Source organism: Eptatretus burgeri, chromosome 15 (genome assembly GCF_056783735.1).
Source record: "Eptatretus burgeri isolate ZD-2024b chromosome 15, Ebu_testis_v1, whole genome shotgun sequence".
Lineage (NCBI taxonomy): Eukaryota > Metazoa > Chordata > Myxini > Myxiniformes > Myxinidae > Eptatretus > Eptatretus burgeri.
Window position 1 is genome coordinate 2,866,647 of NC_140975.1, and position 19,900 is coordinate 2,886,546.

Consider the following 19,900-nt stretch of genomic DNA (forward strand, 5'->3'; position numbering starts at 1 on the left):
ACAACATGAAAAATCCGATTTGATTTGGTCAATTTTGACGGAAGAGATAGGTTTTTACGGTAGGGCTTCCTCAAAAGCTTCCACTAACTCAATTGTACCTATCGTGGCATTGTTCAATAATTCCCGCGAACCATCGTCGCCTCCCGGCTAGTTTTTCTTATTATGACCTCCGTTTCGAGTGCTGAAGTGAAACAACAAATTCAACAAATTGTTCTTAACATGTTTCACTGCAATGTGAAAGACATGAGCCTTGCCTCATCTTGATCGTGCACCACTCTTTGCAGGCCGGAGCGAGTTGTAGGACCAGAAAAACTCACATTCCGTGAGCGGCAACGACTGTTCTCTGAAGGCAAAGATGTTTCCAGCAAGATGAAAACGTCTCGCAGGCTCATGGAGCTCGAACAAGAGCTTGGTAACAAGTGACTCACGAGATGAAAGGTTCCCGACCGAGACCTGTCCAGCCTGCGTACTTCACCTCTGACTGTTGCACTATCTTATCCTCACCCGGACGCCCTGCCCTTGTCAGACCATTTGTGGTGGTAAACTCGCCGTGTGCCCGGGCCGGTGATCCAGGAGTCGCCGCTTTTTTACTTAGTGTCCACGTTTTAAACTTTCAACAACCAGGTGGACATTTTGTGCTGTTATGCAATATTTTTGTAGCCTTTGTGAGTCCCCCCTCCCCTCCCCTTCAACAGTTCATTGTGTAAAAGTGACGGTTAAAGTCAGTGGGTGAGATGTGCAACATTTCAACAATTTTTTTTGTACAAGTGGCAAGGGCCGTCATTGCAAAGAGTTTGATACCGATGGGACGAGATTCACCACTGCCTTAGAAATGCGTGCACGGCCCGCAGTGTACATGTGTCGTAGTATTGAGGATGTCCCATGGGGTGATGAGGGTGAGATTACTGTGTGTTGATTGGTGGGGGGGGGGGGGTGGGCAGGGTGTTTAACCTCAGCATAGTGCACTACAAATACCATGTAAAGTACATCAAACTATGAAGCAGATTTACCTGAATTTTTCTTACACACACACTTGCACACCTGTATAACCAGGTAAATGGTTGTCATGTTTAATAATCTCTTGTTTGAATAAAAGTTTAAACTGTGATATTGTAAAACAACATAGTAAATTTCTCGGTGGTGAAAACCATTTCTCTTCATTTGCGGAACGTTTGAATCTTCATGATCAGAAGTTTAAACGATGCTGTAAAACACACACGAGTGGATTACACCCTGTTAGCTGAAATGGTGACACAAATGACAGTACGAGTGAGACGTAGACCTATTGGACGAGTGGGTCTAGCTTCCGTCATGGATCTGACCCATGATGGCAGATCCGCCAATGCAGATGGAATGATTTTGCTCCACCATGCATGTTGGATTTGATTATTACGACGTGCAAGAAGGAGGGCTCCGTGCAAACGACTGTTATTGTACGAGGGTACGGTGGTGACCGCCGTGTAAACCACCCGGACTCCGATTCAGACGAACACGGAAACGACTTCATTCGCGATTCCTAGTGGTGAAGAAAACACAGGCAATCGATTTAAAAAATAATTTACCCAAAACAAGGAACCATTCATTCGTTTCCACGTGAACTCGTTTACATTCGCTGTTAATAATGGACACCAAATCGAACTTCCACCATTTGTTGACACAAATTGAGCTTGGAGGAAAAAACTAAACAAGAAGATGAAAAGGTAATGATAGCGAGCGGTGGTGACATTAAACATACGTTTCATTAGAAATGTATAAATTGTTTCGACTTTTGAACAGAGAGAGAGAACAAGAAGATAGAGTAGTTATTAAGTGGTTGCATCGTAATACTATTTGCTCTGAAGGAGACCATGAGGAATAGGATTGGACGGCATTGTGATTCTACAACAGCAGTAAATCCGAGAGGGAGTATGTCGGGAGAGGGTTTCTATTCTCACCACAGACAGGATGGTGCACAGGTAGTGAGTGCACTTACCTCGGAATTACGTAGTCTCAGGTTATAGATCGGGTTAAGAATCAGTCGGATTGGTGCTTTTACGGGCCGGGCGTTGCATCACAAGGTGCGCCATCCTCCGGATGGACGTTAAGCCGGGTGTCCAGTCTGCTAGCATTACATGGTGGATGTTAAAGATCCCACAATGTCCTTGAAGTGTTGGCGAGTTATCTCTGGCACCCTGAACAAATTCCAAATTGCTGTACAAAGCAGCTAAGTTAAACATCAGGCATGGCCAACCGCTTCGTATAAGATTTGGGACAAAACCTTTCCCAGCCAACCACCCAATATGGGAATAATTGGGACCGTTAGTAGTAGTAGTATTTTGATTCTCACCACAAACATTCTCAAACATGCGGATGTGTACATAGCCAGAAATTCCCCACTGTGCACCCCACGAGTTCCTCACGATCCAGTACGGGATCTCTCCTGGCAAGTCAACACACACAATTGTACACAGTAAGAAATGGCATTTTGTAAAATGTATAAATGCACTCCAGGTTTAAAATACCGATTTTAAAATGTATTTATGAGGTGCTTTCAGAAAATTGTAGCAATGAGGTATTGGCACCCTAGAGCTATGGCTAGGTCTCCTCATTGTAAGTTTGCACCTTTGTTAAACGTAATTTGGTTCAATAATCTGATTATTTTCGGACTATAATCAATATTTTTTATTCAGATAACATGCAGATCCAAAACAATCGCAAACATAAGCTGGCCGTGTGTGGAATGGGCGGCCGACTAAGTGTGGACTCGAGGCCCATGAAGATGGCACCGGTTCTGGACTGCCAGCAGACGTGACCGACCGACAAATTTGTCCGAGTCGAGGTGTCGTTGAGGAAGGTCACCAAACCATCCTGAGACCGTTGGAATTTCTCAAAGTAGCATTTTCACCATCATTCGTAAACACCTGCACACGTCCAAGGTTTTGGAAATACGAGTCCCTAAAAAAGCTCATCATGGTGGTGTCGGCAATGGCTGGCATCCTATAAGCATCACTTTGCGTGATCTTCCATTTACCGACGAAAACCTGACTGATGGAGCGAGTTTAGCAAAGTCGAGGGCACGATATCAAAGAAAGGTTGGTATGTCTTGGATCATTGTGATTATCTTGTTGTTGTTACTTTTTGAATACCCCTCGCATTAGTAACAATGATGAATGAGTACCTTTAATGACCGTCTGCTTTAACTGACTACCTGTTATGTACAGTTGGTGAGAAAAACGTCTTGAGTGTTGCATTGAACAAAATAATCACCTTACAACTGCTCTGAAAACACCACCCGAACGCATGTTGTGAGTCTGATGGGTCAGTGTAGAGTCGATGCTCGGTTGTACTCGGAAAGGTTCGTTGATGACAAACACTGATCGTTGAACATTCAACGTGGACAATGACATGCTGGTCTAATATGCATCGTGGCAAAATTAAATGCAAAAGGACAGTGATGCACCACTTCCAGCCCGTCACCCATGATGCCACCATTATCTCGACCACAATCCGGGAATTACACAAACGATGTACACGTGATGGGGAACCTCGATACAGAACACCCGTGAAAATACAAACGTTTACTGAACCTTGAGGGTCACTCCAAACTTGGATAAGGAAAGCAAACCTGAACTAACCAGAATGGCAGTTCATAGAGTGCATACCTTCACGAGGCTGAACGATTTATTTTGTATCGCACTGATAGGCCGGATTTGGATCCGGAGCTGAATCAAAAAACGAATCGGCTTGTTCTTGTTACTTAACCAACTTATTCACCAAGTTTCATCCAAATCTGTCCAAAACTTTTTGAGATATCCTGCTCACAGACAAGCAGACCAAGAAACAGGGATGAAAACACAACTTCTGTCTACCTTCGTTGGCGGAGATAATATCGGAAGAATGCGAGTTTGAGTAAGAACAAGCAACCTGCACTGGTGGCACAGAATGGTCGATGGATGGTAGATAAGGTGTGACTTTTAAAAAAATATATATTTTATATTTTTCAACATATTTTAGTTTTTAAAAATTCCCTTTCTCGTTTTGCTTCTTCCACTCCTTCACCCCTGCACCCTCCCTCCAGACCTGCAATCCCCACCAACCCCTCCATCCATCCCACTTCACTCTTGATGTAAATCCCAAACACTCAAAAACAAAATCCATAATGTACGATCACAATACTGCCATTTACAAACAGGACGATGAAACCGTTCTTACATCTTCCTCCTCCTTGCTCCACAAAGGCTAGACACGCTAAACGTCAGCGTCTTTGTGTCTTTTGTTCTATCCTGGTGGAAAAGATAAACCTTTCATCCTGAAGGAATAACACTTGTGTAAATTTATGGTTTGAGGGTCATTCTACCTCAGTTCACCCCAGGGTTGTAACCCGACCCCCTCAGATTTGGCTAATTTTTTGCATGTATGTTACATATGATAGTCTATGTTCACATACAAAATTTTAGCTAAATCGGACTAGGGGTTGACGAGATATGACCTTGAGAACTTTTGACCTTTTCGACTAGTGTCGCGTTTCCACCAAAATTCAAATCTTCATATCTCAGCAACCCCTTGCCCTATCTCGATTATTTTGGTGTCGTTGGAAAGGTAATTGTCCATAGAATGCAAATCCAGCATCGGTTCGTCGATCTAGTTAAGTTAGGGGTGGATGATTTTTTGACCTGACATTTGACCTTGTCCTTGACCTTGAAGACCTCGTGACCTTGACCTGGCCTTGCATGAAAATGAAAGTTCATACTGTCTACTATAACATATCAAAAAACTAGAGGGGTAGTATTTTTTGTTCTCGAGATATTTTTGACCAAAGTTCAAAGGTCGTAAAAATGCAACCAAATCATGACGTACATAGACATGCCCAGGCTTGTCAGTTTACAGCCAATATTGTGCCCAGACTCATTCCAATCGTAGTTGATGACATGTTTTCCACTACAAGTTGTAACATGCTCCTTTGGTGACTCGCAACTAAGACGGAGGGGGGGGGGGCATCTCTCAGAAAAATTTCTGATATACACTCCTATGCTAGTAGCACTAAATAATACATTTTTGAAAATTTTCTGATTACTCTCCAATCGTAGGTGTCGCCAAACCTACCATTAGGAGTTGATATCAGAAAATTTTGTATGTGAACATAGACTATCATATGTAACATGCATGCAAAAAATTAGCCAAATCTGAGGGGGTCGGGTTACAAATTATTTTTTTTCTGGGTGATTTGAGGTGGAATGACCCTTGAGGAAATTAATTCTTTTAGGTCAGGTGTTTGGTTACAGACATCAAAACATAGGAAAATGTTTCTCGATGAAACAAAGGTGGATGGAGGTTATGTTTTCACTCTTGTTTGTCTGTGAGCAGGATATCTCGGTTATGGACGGATTCGGACAAAACTTGGTGGACAGGTTGAGTGTGGGATGAGGACAAATTGATTAGATTTTGGTTCAGGTCCGAATCCAGATCCAGCCCATCAGTGGGATACAAAACGTAAACTGTTCAGCCTGGCAGAGGTATGCACTCCACCTACTGCTGTTCTAGTTATTTTGTTCATGGTATGATGGGTTATACTGTTATAGCATCCAAGCATCTATCTTCGGCCTTATCAAACCTTGTCCTGAAGGTTACTGTATTGTTAAGAAAAGGTGAGTTTCTCCACCGATGGATTTACATCGTGAGGATGTACCAGCAGCTAGTAAGTGTTGAGCCATCTTGACACTATAATGTGGCTAAGCCACCACTTTAATATACATTTACATGACTTACCCTGGAGGGTAGTGTACCTGTGGTATCGTATCCTACAACAACGACCGCGTGGTTGGGGTGGGTTTCGGAACAGTGGTGTTGGATGATGCCTCCCAGGTAGTCTTGCCAACTGAGTGCATCAACAGTGATTGCCAGAGGACCTTCCTTGAGAAGAATCGCCTGCATTGTTTTCTCGCAGTTCCTGCAAGAGAGGTACCATCAATATTGTCTCGAAACTACTGGCAATGAAGCTGGATTTGTCCTTAGACATCCCGCTAGAGTATAGGTTGGGAGCAGAAGTCAATTATATTCCATTGCCCTTTGTCTAATAAAATGGCTAAGAAGTGATCAAATGTAAGCAGACAAATGACTTTTGAACCTGTTGCTCTACATGTGTCCATTAAGCAAAACATCTCCTTTGAAAACTCCCCCCCCCCCCCCCCCCAAGCTGCTTGTGGAGATTCTCATGATCACCATTCGATGTTCTGCCTGGATGGGCACCAATAGGCAGACTTGTCTGTTATACACAGAAATAATGCATCAGAAGGTGCTCAGAGCTTTTCACCAAATGGCTGTTGTTTAGAAATACCCCACATTACCTGCACCACCCATTATGCAAACAAACACTACATGGCCAAAAGTATGTGGACACCTGCTCATCCAACATCTCATTCCAAAATCATGGGCATTACTAATATGGAGTTGGTCCCCCCCCTTTGCTGCTATAACAGCCTCCACTCTTGTGGGAAGGCTTTCCATGAGATGTTGGAACATTGCTGTGGGGGGTTGCTTCCATTCAGCCACAAGAGCATTAGTGAGGTTGGGCGATTAGGTTTTGCTCACAGTCAGCGTTCCAATTCATCCCAAATGTTTTTGATGGGGTTTGGTCAGGGCTCTGTGCAGGCCAGTCAAGTTCTTGCAAATCAATCTCATCAAACCATTTCTGTATGGACCTTGCTTGGTGCATGGGGGCAGCAATCGGTTGGCAATCTCCGAAGTATTGCCGATGTATGGTACTACTGTTACGGATTTGGAAACCTTGTGCACACAAGCAGCCAGAGTCCCCGTAGTTCAGTTATTTCGATAAGTATGTGTTTATCGTCAGAATCCTTCCTTCTGTCTAATGGGAATTACATGTGTGGGCTACTAGTTACTTTTTAGCTAGGTTTTCACAACAACAACTACTACTACTACATCCACTACAACAACGCCACCGTCCCTCATTCTTCCCGGTCGCCATTACCCACGTGTTTTTGGCTGAAGGCGTGGGCGGAGCCTCCATCGCCTCAGATCGAGGGTCCGCCCCAAGGCAGGGCATGGACGTTTCCTCCAACGAATGAGCGAAGGGCGAGCATGACACGCACGCCCCAGCCAATCAGGAGGTGACCACGAGTCATCCGACAACCCCTCGTCCAATCAAGAGGCGAGTGACAAGGAGAAGAGACCCCTCCCAACTCAGAAGAGTAGAGTGGTTGTTCGGACGAGGGGTTGGGCAGACAAGAGGTGTTCTGCAGGATCGTGGCGATTGCGGTCTGCAGTGATTGTGGCGATTGGCTTGGTCTGCAGTCGTGGTTCGAGCGTCTGTGGCCCTTTGCGGTGGATTCTCGTGGTGGTAGCGGCCGAGCTGCCGGGGACGTGGGCCGTGGACTTCGGGTCGTGGGTTCGAGTCCCACCGTGGTGGTTCGGGTTGGTGTGACCGCACGAGGCGGGACAGGTACCCCGGCCCGGCTCTACCGACTAAAGACTCACGGGTCCAGTTCTTTCGTGTGTGTGTGTGTGTGTGTGTGTATGTGTGTGTGCGCGTGCGCGCGTGTGTGCGTGCGTGTGTGTGTGTGTGTGTGTGTGCGCGTGTGTGTGTGCGCGTGTGCGTGTGTGCGCGTGTGTGTGTGCGTATGTGTGTGTGCGTGCGTGTGTGTGTGTGTGTGTGCGTGTGTGTGCGTGTGTGTGTGCGCGTGTGTGTGTGCGTGTGTGTGCGTGTGTGTGCGTGTGTGTGTGTCCATGGGCCCCGTCTTTAAGTAGGGTTGGGCACACATCGACTTTTTCTCTGTTGTCCCGTTAAAAGGAGGTTTTTTTATCGCCATTTTTCACGCTGATCACGAATCTGTTGAATTTTTTGACCGAGGATGATGTCTTCGGTTGGTAAAATGCAAAAATTCAAAATGGCCGCCAAATTTACCCACTTTTCAGGTAAAATTTGATAATTATGGCTTACTAGGGCATGTAATATTATTACAAGGTCAGCTGATGTCTCGGTAGTCAGATGATGTCTGTCTTAGTAAGACATCATCCTCGGTCAAAAATTTCAACGGATTCGTGATCAGCGTGAAAAATGGCCATAAATAACGCTCCTTTCAACGGGACAACAGAGAAAAAGTCGATGTGTGCCCAACCCTAATATTACATGCCCTAGTAAGCCATAATTATCAAATTTGGTGGCCATTTTGTATTTTTGCATTTTACCAACCTAAGACATCATCCTCGGTCAAAAAGTTCAACGGATTCGTGATCAGCGTGAAATTTGGCCATAAAAAAACACTCCTTTCAAAAAAAAGTATGGTTGTATGCCCAACCCTACTTTAAGTAGAATTGTTAAGTGCTTTTGCTCATTGTCCATTGCCTGCCTTTTATTCGGATAACTCTGCTCTGTTTGCTCCCCTCCCCGATTATTATTGTAAAATACCCCCCCCCGCCCCGTGTTAAATGTACCAGCTCGTTTTCTGTGCTTTCCTCCATTGGCCTAGCATGGTGCGTGTTGCGAATTGGTAGGGCCGTTCGTGCCGTGGATTGTTCATTTGGTCCGGCGCGGCTTTGGGTAACTTCCACTCGGTTACGCCGGATCCGAGTCGGTGATAGCGACTCGATTCGGACAAAGTCGGTCGAGGGTGTGGTTTTCCCCGGTAGTTGGATGACGTGGGTATTTAGGTATATTGAAATTAGGCAATTAACCCTACCCCACGCCGTCAAAATATTGGCGACCACGGTCCGCTAAGGGACCCGTGAACTCTGGGACTTATCCGAGAGTCACGACCTAAATTCCGGGTGTGCGGTGGGAAACGACTCTACTGCTCCCCTGGTGGTCGTTTATCGCCACTGAACCCCGGCCCACAACAATACTACTGTTTTGGCCGGTTCCTCTGGTCACGATGCGGGTACCCTCCTCCGGCGGCAAGATTAAATGAATGTTGCCGGATAGTCATTGTTCTGCAGTAAGCGGGTAACATGTTCGATTTCGGTCCGTCGTGTGTGTGTTGCTCACTGCAGTGCGATTTGGCCCGGTCAAACAATGTTCGTGCACAAGACCATTTGTGCGTAGTCGGGTGACGACTGTTGTAATTGAACACCTGGTCTGTATGTGTGGGTTTGCGGTACACCTGGGTGCTCAAACGCTGGTCTGTTGCGCGTGCGATGCCCACATCCAGAACAGCAATGAAGCCGGATAGTTCGAGTTCATGTGTAAACTGTATGGCAGGTATGACGCTGTTAACGTCTGTGCAGCTGCACATGCGTTTTTTTTATTTTTTTATTTTACCTCTGAGGACGGAAGATAGTGGTCTTCTGAAACGTCAGGGTTTTTTTTTTAATAAAGAATTTTATTATTCTTCTAGGCTCAGTGTGCTTTTACTTTTCATACAAATATATGCATCTGTCTGTCTGTCTGTCTGTCTGTCTGTCTGTCTGTTCCTTATGCACAGGCCACATCTATAAAACTACAAACTCAGGATACAGGTACAACTTTGTGGAGGAAGTAACATTGGCTACGTGGCCGTGGCCTCAGAGGCTGAGCGACCAATATTACAATTTTTGGTAAAAAGATAAACAAAGAACTGGTCTCAAATTGAAAAGGCCAGATTTTTTGAGTGTAACACAATTGACTTGTTTAAAGTTCATGAAATAATTTAAATTGACAGATTCACTTAAGCGTTTCCCATCTCGGGATGAGTACTTTTGCAAGTACATCTATAAATGACCTTCAGATACTTGTACAATTCAATTGGATCTGCAGGTAGTTTCTAATTCGTTCACTTGCTCTTCAAACCACTGTTATCCCTTGGTCGTGACGCACTTATGTAGTGATAAAATGTCGAAATCTGCATCTCAGAGCATCTCACAACTAGTTAATTAGTTCCTCCCGTCCCCGTTTTGCAAAATTGGGTCGCCACAGCAAGTTCCGAGTAGTTTTTAAGGTATTGCTCCAAAATAAGCTCAGAGTGGGTCGCAGGGTCACATACAAAACAAAATTGTATGCCGTATGTACGGATGTCCGTTAACATTTGACAAACACATCTCCCCACAAACTACCCAACCAATTATGGAGCAAATTTGGTATGATACATCAGGACAGCAATGTCTCATGGGGTTGTGCTTCCCCCTGATAAAGAGGGGTAAAAATGGGGTTTTGCCCCAAATATTGGTATTTTATTCAAAAATCATCTCAGAAACCGCCAGACATATCCAGACCAAACTCGCCATGAGTCAGCAGGACCATGACCGAACCTTAAGTTGTGGTCCTCATGGCCATATCTCCCCCAGAAAGGGGGCTGCGAGCCCGCTCCCTGAATCTCTCATTTTCACGAAAACATCTTCCACACAACTACCTGAGCAATTATGGATGAAATTTGGTACGATACATCAGAACAGAAAGGTCTCGTGTGTTTGATGCCCATCCAGAACCACCACCTATCCATCCATCCATTGGGACCGTTCTCTGTACAGAGCATTGGTGCTGCCAAAGCAGTCTCCTTGGCTATTAGAAACAATCCTGGACGGGTCGCCACTCCGACACAGGATACCAGTAAGCTGGCACTCATTTTGCCGACCTCGGAAGGATGACAGGCCACCTATAAGAGGCTGAAAAGGGGGGTTTCACCTCAAATTCAGCAAATATATTTTTTAATCTTCTCAGAAACCGACGGCCACACGCAGACCAAACTCTTCATGAAACATAAGGACCATGGTGTTGACTTAAATTATGCTCCCCATGACTGAGCCACTTCAGGAAGGGGGGGGGGCCATGGCTCCTTCCCTCTAATACCTCATTTTCATGCCACCTGTTTTAAATAATCATCAGTCTCCCACAGGGTGCGTGTTTTTACCTGTAGTTTCTCCAGTAGTAGTTTCGGACACGCACGCCGGATGTAGAAGATGAGAAGTTTCTGCACGGACCAACAGCGCCGACGAAGGGGTACCGAGAATCTTCCACCACCCGTACGCCCGTCTGATAAGGTAATAATATGTTCTTCACTAGTAGATATGGACCAGAGCTGTGATGGTGGCTTGTTGCATACAACTCGTAAAAAGGGCAAAAACCAAAAAATGCAATTAAAAGAGTATTTAAACTTTTTTTTTTTAATGAAACTTTGTCTGCAATCAACATTGTGGGACGCATGAAATATGTCACAATCTTTTGGATTTAATCCCTGGATCATGTCCTTGGTGGTGAGGACTTGGGGTTACAGGGGTCAAAATTGGAAAAATAAGTTTAACTCTACATTTGATATTGGGTCATTCCTGGTGGAACCTTTTGCCATCTTTTAATTTTGCTTCAGGTTGTAAGCGTGGTGACTTGCGATGGCATGCCATCAACTTCACTCTCGTTCAAGGTGTTCCAAAAAGACCCGGACAATTTTGGTTGTGAATATATTGAGAACCACAAATGATACAAAGATACCTTTGGGTTTATATTCTACAGAAACTCGTAAAGTTTTGTGCAGACCATCAATACACTTCAATGTGAGCTCTGTTTGTTGCGTGCAGGACATCATCAAGGCGGTATACGAGTTCTTGCCATGGTCGGCTCAGCATGTTTGCGTCCACCAGTACGCATGCAGCTGTGATCCGAGAACAAAGATCCTGCAGGTGTGCCACCTTAGTGTTGTAAACAACAACTTTGACAAACCCCCACAGAAAAAAAAATCAAGGGGAGTTATGTCTGGTGATCGTGGGGTCAAGCGGTTGGTCCGCCTAACATGCTGAGCTGAACATGGCAACAACTCGTGTTCTGCCTTCATGATGTCCTGCATGCGATAAATGGAACTCACATTGAAGTGTATTGATGGTGTGCACGAAACTTTGAGTTTCTGTATTATATAAACCAAAGGGTATCGTTATATCATTTGTAGTTTTAAATATATTAACAACCAAAGTTGTCCAGGTCTTTTTGGAACACACTGAATTATTATTGCCATTATTATATACATGCTATAGTATGTACAGGTAATGGACAAAGATAGAAACACCTGGGTAAATGAAGGACCCCAAGTATATTGAAAGCAAAGTGTGGCCCATGTGTAAATTAAGCATATAACATCCCAGCATGCTTAGGGTCATATATATAATTGCTACACAGGCCTGGTGCCTTTTATTATGGCGAGCATGACTGAAAGAGGAGACCTTAGTGACTTTTAAAGAGGGGTGATTGTTGAGGAAGATTTGGCAGGAGCTTGAGTGACAAAGAGCTCAACTCGATGAATCACAAACAACGGTGTCGAAGGTGATGTCGGCATGGAACTCTGAGGGAAGGACATCGGCAAAGGGCAACAGTGGGCAGAAGCGCATACTCCAGGATTGTGACATCCATGCATTAATTTGAAGTAAAAGGCAAAGCAGGCGAGCAACTGCAGAACAATAGACTGTAAATTTCAACCTAGGGAACGAGCAGCCAGTTTCATCAAAAGACGGTCCACTGAGAACTCCACAGAGCGGGATACCACAACCGGGTTGCAGTGCGCAAACCGCTCGTCACACATGGCAATGCACGTTTGCGAGTCCGGTGGTGCAAAGAGCACAGGCAAAGGACTTCGAACCAGTGGAGAAATGTGATATGGTCAGATGAATCATCCTTCACCATGTTCTCGAGAAACGGATGAGTACACATGTGGCGACAACCTAAAGGCTACATCCCAGAGTGCTTAGTTCCAACAATGAAAGGTTCTGGTGGTTCTATAATGTTGTGGGGTGAATTTTCCTTGCATGATTTGGGTGCAGTGAATCCCTTAGAAGGCAAGGTCAATGCCAATTGTGACTTAATGGAACTGAGTGATCATCTTCACCCCATGCTGAAGCATTTCTTTCCTGCTGGGAGGGGTGTTTTCCATCCACAGAGCACGTTTGGTCGCCCAATGGTTTGATGAGCATCACACTGATGTTATCCATACGTCATGGCCTTCTCCATCACCAGATCTAAACCCAATGGAGCATTTATGGGACATTCTGGAACAACACCTGAGATGGCGCTTTCCACCTCCATTGAACAGGTGTGAGTTGATTGACTTTTTTGTGCAAGAATGGTGCTGCATCCTTCCTGCAGAATTCCAGACACTGGCGGACTCTATGCCACGGCGCATACAGGCTGTACTGGCCACACGTGGTGGCCCAATGCTCTATTAAGTGACATTACATTGGTGTTTCCATTTATTTGTCCACTACCTGGACATTACACCTTACTCTGCCTATACATTATGTATAATGTGTCCAAAACAATATTCAATGTAGGAGGTGTAACATCATCATGTGAAATGGAGGCTGATATGGCCACATGAGGATCATGATGATTTACCTGATTCAACCATTTCAAGGCCAGGAGGACGTGACCTCCACTGCAGCCATAGTTGTGCCTTGAGCAGTCCAACACTTGCTGCTCACTCAGGGCCCTTAAGGGTTGGCCAGAATGTACTGCAGCACTCTCGAGTATCTCCACACAGGAGAACGCCCAACAACCACCACACTGCAACACAGCACACCCATGAACCACCACACTGCAACACAGCCCGCCAACAACCACCACACTGCAGCACAGCACACCCAACAACACACATTAAAAGTATACTGAAGGTCGTGCTGAATAGATCTGGGTGTGTTATCCGTTCTGGTCAATGTTGTGATGCGGGTCCAGTCTTCCTTCACCCTGTCCTCGGCTTTCTCCGTATTCCTCAACAAGTCCATGTTCCTGAAATGGAATCTTATTCTGCCATTTGTGCCACAAATGTCGTCCTCATCCTCTTCCCCAATCCCCTGCTTGTGGTGTCCGTTTTCTTGTGACTTTTCTTTGCTTACACAGCCATGCTGCAAGAGATCTCCTTGACATTCTACAAAGGAGTCTGTGTCTCATAAGTCTGTCTATCAGCTATGTCCTTCAACAACATATTCTACTCTCAAGCACAAAACCAGCCACTTCCAGTCCACTGAAGGTCGCAATGAGGTCTGTATACTGGGCGTGGATCGGCAAGAGTGAACAGCCTCGGGATTTGAATGCACAAAAGCAATCGGAGAAAGAAACGAGTCTTCCAAGATACCAGATGCCATTGATGCAGTTCCCCCTTTTGGTTTAGACAGGAATTTGGAATCTGGTCAGGGTACCACTGATGCAGTATCAGCAGGTTAGTGCAGGAATTTGGTGTCTCGTCAGGGTGCCACTGATGCAGTGCTCCTTTTAGGTAAAGGCAGGAATTTGGAATCTGGCCAGGATGCTGTCGATGCAGTGCCCCCTGTAGGTTAGGGCAGGAATTTGGCCAGGGTGCCAATGATAGCTCACCTTCTCTTCTACCTTTTATTGAAGTTGATCTTTCGATGTGCAAACATTTCTTTTTATTCCGAGTCACATTCTGACACACTCACTGATTTCTGGTCCTTGACTGCAGTAATCACTCCTTTCTCTCTCCAATCAAATCGTGCTGGAAGCGAGTCAAGAGTTTGAACTTGAACTTGGGATGCGAGTATCTGCCTGGGAGGGACAGAGGCTCGTTCCAACCCCAGGAAACCTGTGAAAGGGTCAAAATAAAGTTACCACCTTATTTCTGAGTATCAGAACCGGGGTTTGTGGTTTGGGGCCTTTTGTCATACCTTCAAACTCTGGTGTACTGAGGTCTGAAAAGGTCGTGACCCCATATCTCGCTACACCGCTTGCATTCCCCGAAAGGTTATTCAACCGCTCGTGTCGTCGCAAACTCTCCTACAGGATGGGAAAACAAGTGTTAAAAGGCTTTAAATGACCTCACAGCACCCATACGGCATCTCGATCGGGCCTTTGTCTGGACAGGAAACAGTGTGTGGACAATGAAAGCTTCCATTATGGATCCATTTGATTTCATCGCCGATCGGGACCAACACACACCTCATAACCATCCCTATCAGTTCCAGTCGATGTATTGAAATCCCCCAAGACGAGAAGTGTACCTCGTCTGGCACCGATCAACCACAGACTCGAGCACGGCATAGAATGTGTCCTTCATGGAGAGATCACTCTCTCATTCGGAGCATATGAAGAGACCAGGGAAGCGACACCCAAGGAGTGACGAATCCTTAATCTCATAATCCGCTCGTTGACCGGTGTTACCTCAATTATCATTGGCGTCAGCTTATTGGACACAGCTACAGCAACTCCTTGGGTATGGTAACCATCAGAGCGACCAGACCAATAGTAGGTGTAACCACCCAACATGATCTCGCCGCAATCCGGTCTCCGAACCTCAGAGAGAGCTGCAATACCGATGTCCAAACGCTTGAGCTCAGATGATAACAGAGACAGGTGATCACCCACCTCAGGTTAACCCAAGGAGAACGCTGGGTGGTAGACGACACCTCAGCACCACCCTGACACACACTACCACAATCTGACCCAGGGATGTTACCCCGTGGTTTCCCTCCTATCATTACAGATTGGAGGTCCCGAAGACTTTGCCCCAATCCCATCATCCGGTGAGCTGCCCTGCGGAGGGAAGCTGCACATGAGGTACTCCCATGGAGTGGGTTTTCAGATTTCTTTGCGTTTTTGTGGTTTGTGGAGTGAAGGGTTTAACTGTGGCCGGAGTGCAAATCCTGGCACCAACCTCCTAACTATAGTAACCCAACCACAGGAGGACGTCTGCAGACATAGTTGGGCACGAGATACATGTGGGTTATCATGTTATTAAAATCGTTCCTCTACTCGTGTACATGTGTGTTATCATGTTATTAAAATCATTCCTCTACTCGTGTACATGTATGTTATGTTATTAAAACCATTCCTCCACTCATGTACGTTATCATGTTATTAAAATGATTCCTCCACTCATGTACATGTATGTTATCATGTTATTAAAATCACTCCTCTACTAGTGTACATGTACGTTATCATGTTATTAAAATCATTCCTCGACTCGTGTACATGTATGTTATTAAAATGATTCCTCCACTCATGTACATGTGTGTTATCATGTTATTAAAATCATTCCTCTACTCATGTACATGTATGTTATCATGTTAGTAAAATCATTCCTCCACTCGTGTACATGTATGTGATCATGTTATTAAAACCATTCCTCCACTCATGTACATGTATGTGATCATGTTATTAAAACCATTCCTCTACTCGTGTACATGTATGTTATGTTATTGAAATCATTCCTCTACTCGTGTACATGTATGTTATGTTATTAAAACCATTCCTCCACTCATGTACAGGTATGTTATCATGTTATTAAAATCATTCCTCTACTAGTGTACATGTACGTTAACATGTTATTAAAATAATTCCTCCACTCGTGTACATGTATGTGATCATGTTCGTAAAACCATTCCTCCACTCGTGTACATGTATGTGATCATGTTATAAAAACCATTCCTTTACTCGTGTACATGTGTGTTATGTGATTAAAATCATTTCTCTACTCATGTACATGTGTGTTATTATGTTATTAAAATCATTCCTCTACTCGTGTACATGTATGTTATTATGTTATTAAAATCATTCCTCTACTCGTGTACATGTATGTTATCATGTTATTAAAATCATTCCTCTACTCGTGTACATGTATGTTATCATGTTATTAACATCATTCCTCCACTCGTGTACATGTATGTGATCATGTTATAAAAACCATTCCTTTACTCGTGTACATGTGTGTTATGTGATTAAAATCATTCCTCCACTCGTGTACATGTATGTGATCATGTTATTAAAACCATTCCTTTACTCGTGTACATGTATGTTATGTTTTTAAAACCATTCCTCCACTTGTGTACATGTGTGTTATGTGATTAAAATCATTCCTCTACTCATGTACATGTGTGTTATCATGTTATTAAAATCATTCCTCTACTCGTGTACATGTGTGTTATCATGTTAGTAAAATCATTCCTCCACTCGTGTACATGTATGTGATCATGTTATTGAAACCATTCCTCCACACGTGTACATGTATGTGATCATGTTATTAAAACCATTCCTTTACTCGTGTACATGTGTGTTATGTGATTAAAATCATTCCTCTACTTGTGTACATGCGTGTTATCATGTTATTAAAATCATTCCTCTACTCGTGTACATGTACGTTCTGTTATTAAAATCATTCCTCTACTCGTGTACATGTGTGTTATTATGTTATTAAAATCATTCCTCTACTTGTGTACATGTATGTTATCATGTTATTAAAATCATTCCTCCACTCGTGTACATGCATGTGATCATGTTATTAAAACCATTCCTCTACTCGTGTACATGTACGTTCTGTTATTAAAATCATTCCTCTACTCGTGTACATGTGTGTTATTATGAAATTAAAATCATTCCTCTTTTCGTGTACATGTATGTTATGTTATTAAAATCATTCCTCTACTCGTGTACATGTATGTTATCATGTTATTAAAATCATTCCTCTACTAGTGTACATGTACGTTATCATGTTATTAAAATCATTCCTCCACTCGTGTACATGTATGGTATCATGATATTAAAATCATTCCTCTACTCGTGTACATGTATGTTATTATGTTATTAAAATCATTCCTCTACTCGTGTACATGTATGTTATTATGTTATTAAAATCATTCCTCTACTCGTGTAAATGTATGTTATCATGTTATTAAAATCATTCCTCTACTCGTGTACATGTATGTTATTATGTTATTAAAATCATTCCTCTACTCGTGTACATGTATGTTATCATGTTATTAAAATCATTCCTCTACTCGTGTAAATGTATGTTATCATGTTATTAAAATCATTCCTCTACTCGTGTACATGTATGTTATTATGTTATTAAAATCATTCCTCTACTTGTGTACATGCGTGTTATCATGTTATTAAAATCATTCCTCTACTCGTGTACATGTAAGTTATCATGTTATTAAAATAGTTCCTCTACTCGTGTACATGTACGTTCTGTTATTAAAATCATTCCTCTACTCGTGTACATGTATGTTATTATGTTATTAAAATCATTCCTCTACTCGTGTACATGTATGTTATTATGTTATTAAAATCATTCCTCTACTCGTGTAAATGTATGTTATCATGTTATTAAAATCATTCCTCTACTCGTGTACATGTATGTTATTATGTTATTAAAATCATTCCTCTACTCGTGTACATGTATGTTATCATGTTATTAAAATCATTCCTCTACTCGTGTAAATGTATGTTATCATGTTATTAAAATCATTCCTCTACTCGTGTACATGTATGTTATTATGTTATTAAAATCATTCCTCTACTCGTGTACATGTATGTTATTATGTTATTAAAATCATTCCTCTACTCGTGTAAATGTATGTTATCATGTTATTAAAATCATTCCTCTACTCGTGTACATGTATGTTATTATGTTATTAAAATCATTCCTCTACTCGTGTACATGTATGTGATCATGTTATTAAAACCATTCCTCCACTCATGTACATGTATGTGATCATGTTATTAAAACCATTCCTCTACTCGTGTACATGTATGTTATGTTATTGAAATCATTCCTCTACTCGTGTACATGTATGTTATGTTATTAAAACCATTCCTCCACTCATGTACAGGTATGTTATCATGTTATTAAAATCATTCCTCTACTAGTGTACATGTACGTTAACATGTTATTAAAATAATTCCTCCACTCGTGTACATGTATGTGATCATGTTCGTAAAACCATTCCTCCACTCGTGTACATGTATGTGATCATGTTATAAAAACCATTCCTTTACTCGTGTACATGTGTGTTATGTGATTAAAATCATTTCTCTACTCATGTACATGTGTGTTATTATGTTATTAAAATCATTCCTCTACTCGTGTACATGTATGTTATTATGTTATTAAAATCATTCCTCTACTCGTGTACATGTATGTTATCATGTTATTAAAATCATTCCTCTACTCGTGTACATGTATGTTATCATGTTATTAACATCATTCCTCCACTCGTGTACATGTATGTGATCATGTTATAAAAACCATTCCTTTACTCGTGTACATGTGTGTTATGTGATTAAAATCATTCCTCCACTCGTGTACATGTATGTGATCATGTTATTAAAACCATTCCTTTACTCGTGTACATGTATGTTATGTTTTTAAAACCATTCCTCCACTTGTGTACATGTGTGTTATGTGATTAAAATCATTCCTCTACTCATGTACATGTGTGTTATCATGTTATTAAAATCATTCCTCTACTCGTGTACATGTGTGTTATCATGTTAGTAAAATCATTCCTCCACTCGTGTACATGTATGTGATCATGTTATTGAAACCATTCCTCCACACGTGTACATGTATGTGATCATGTTATTAAAACCATTCCTTTACTCGTGTACATGTGTGTTATGTGATTAAAATCATTCCTCTACTTGTGTACATGCGTGTTATCATGTTATTAAAATCATTCCTCTACTCGTGTACATGTACGTTCTGTTATTAAAATCATTCCTCTACTCGTGTACATGTGTGTTATGTTATTAAAATCATTCCTCTACTTGTGTACATGTATGTTATCATGTTATTAAAATCATTCCTCCACTCGTGTACATGCATGTGATCATGTTATTAAAACCATTCCTCTACTCGTGTACATGTACGTTCTGTTATTAAAATCATTCCTCTACTCGTGTACATGTGTGTTATTATGAAATTAAAATCATTCCTCTTTTCGTGTACATGTATGTTATGTTATTAAAATCATTCCTCTACTCGTGTACATGTATGTTATCATGTTATTAAAATCATTCCTCTACTAGTGTACATGTACGTTATCATGTTATTAAAATCATTCCTCCACTCGTGTACATGTATGGTATCATGATATTAAAATCATTCCTCTACTCGTGTACATGTATGTTATTATGTTATTAAAATCATTCCTCTACTCGTGTACATGTATGTTATTATGTTATTAAGATCATTCCTCTACTCGTGTAAATGTATGTTATCATGTT

The 19,900-nt window shown here is 42.5% G+C and overlaps 2 protein-coding genes across 21 annotated transcripts in view; one reads left to right on the forward strand and one right to left on the reverse strand.

Annotated features, from left to right (window-relative positions):
• The window catches only part of AFDN (afadin, adherens junction formation factor), a 77,947-nt gene extending 76,839 nt beyond the window's left edge, over window positions 1-1,108 (forward strand). For all 17 annotated transcript variants that reach the window (XR_015051691.1, XR_015051692.1, XM_085857071.1 and 14 more), the window contains one exon: window positions 285-1,108. Coding sequence is in view for 15 of the 17 variants with exons in the window: in XM_085857071.1 (XP_085713197.1) it covers window positions 285-423 (139 nt within the window). In the remaining 2 variants the exon portion in view is untranslated. The remainder of the gene's footprint in view (window positions 1-284) is intronic.
• CTSO (cathepsin O) overlaps window positions 1-19,900 on the reverse strand; it is a 41,488-nt gene that overhangs the window by 14,665 nt on the left and 6,923 nt on the right. The window contains exons 2-8 of one of the 4 annotated variants that reach the window (XM_085857089.1): window positions 14,563-14,671; window positions 14,338-14,480; window positions 13,280-13,447; window positions 10,818-10,939; window positions 5,763-5,926; window positions 2,327-2,419; window positions 1,047-1,516 (exon numbers count right to left, since the gene is read on the reverse strand). In XM_085857089.1, the coding sequence (XP_085713215.1) occupies window positions 1,482-1,516; window positions 2,327-2,419; window positions 5,763-5,926; window positions 10,818-10,939; window positions 13,280-13,447; window positions 14,338-14,480; window positions 14,563-14,671 (834 nt within the window). In that variant the 3' untranslated portion in view covers window positions 1,047-1,481. The other 3 variants (XM_085857087.1, XM_085857088.1, XM_085857090.1) reach the window with 3 other exon arrangements.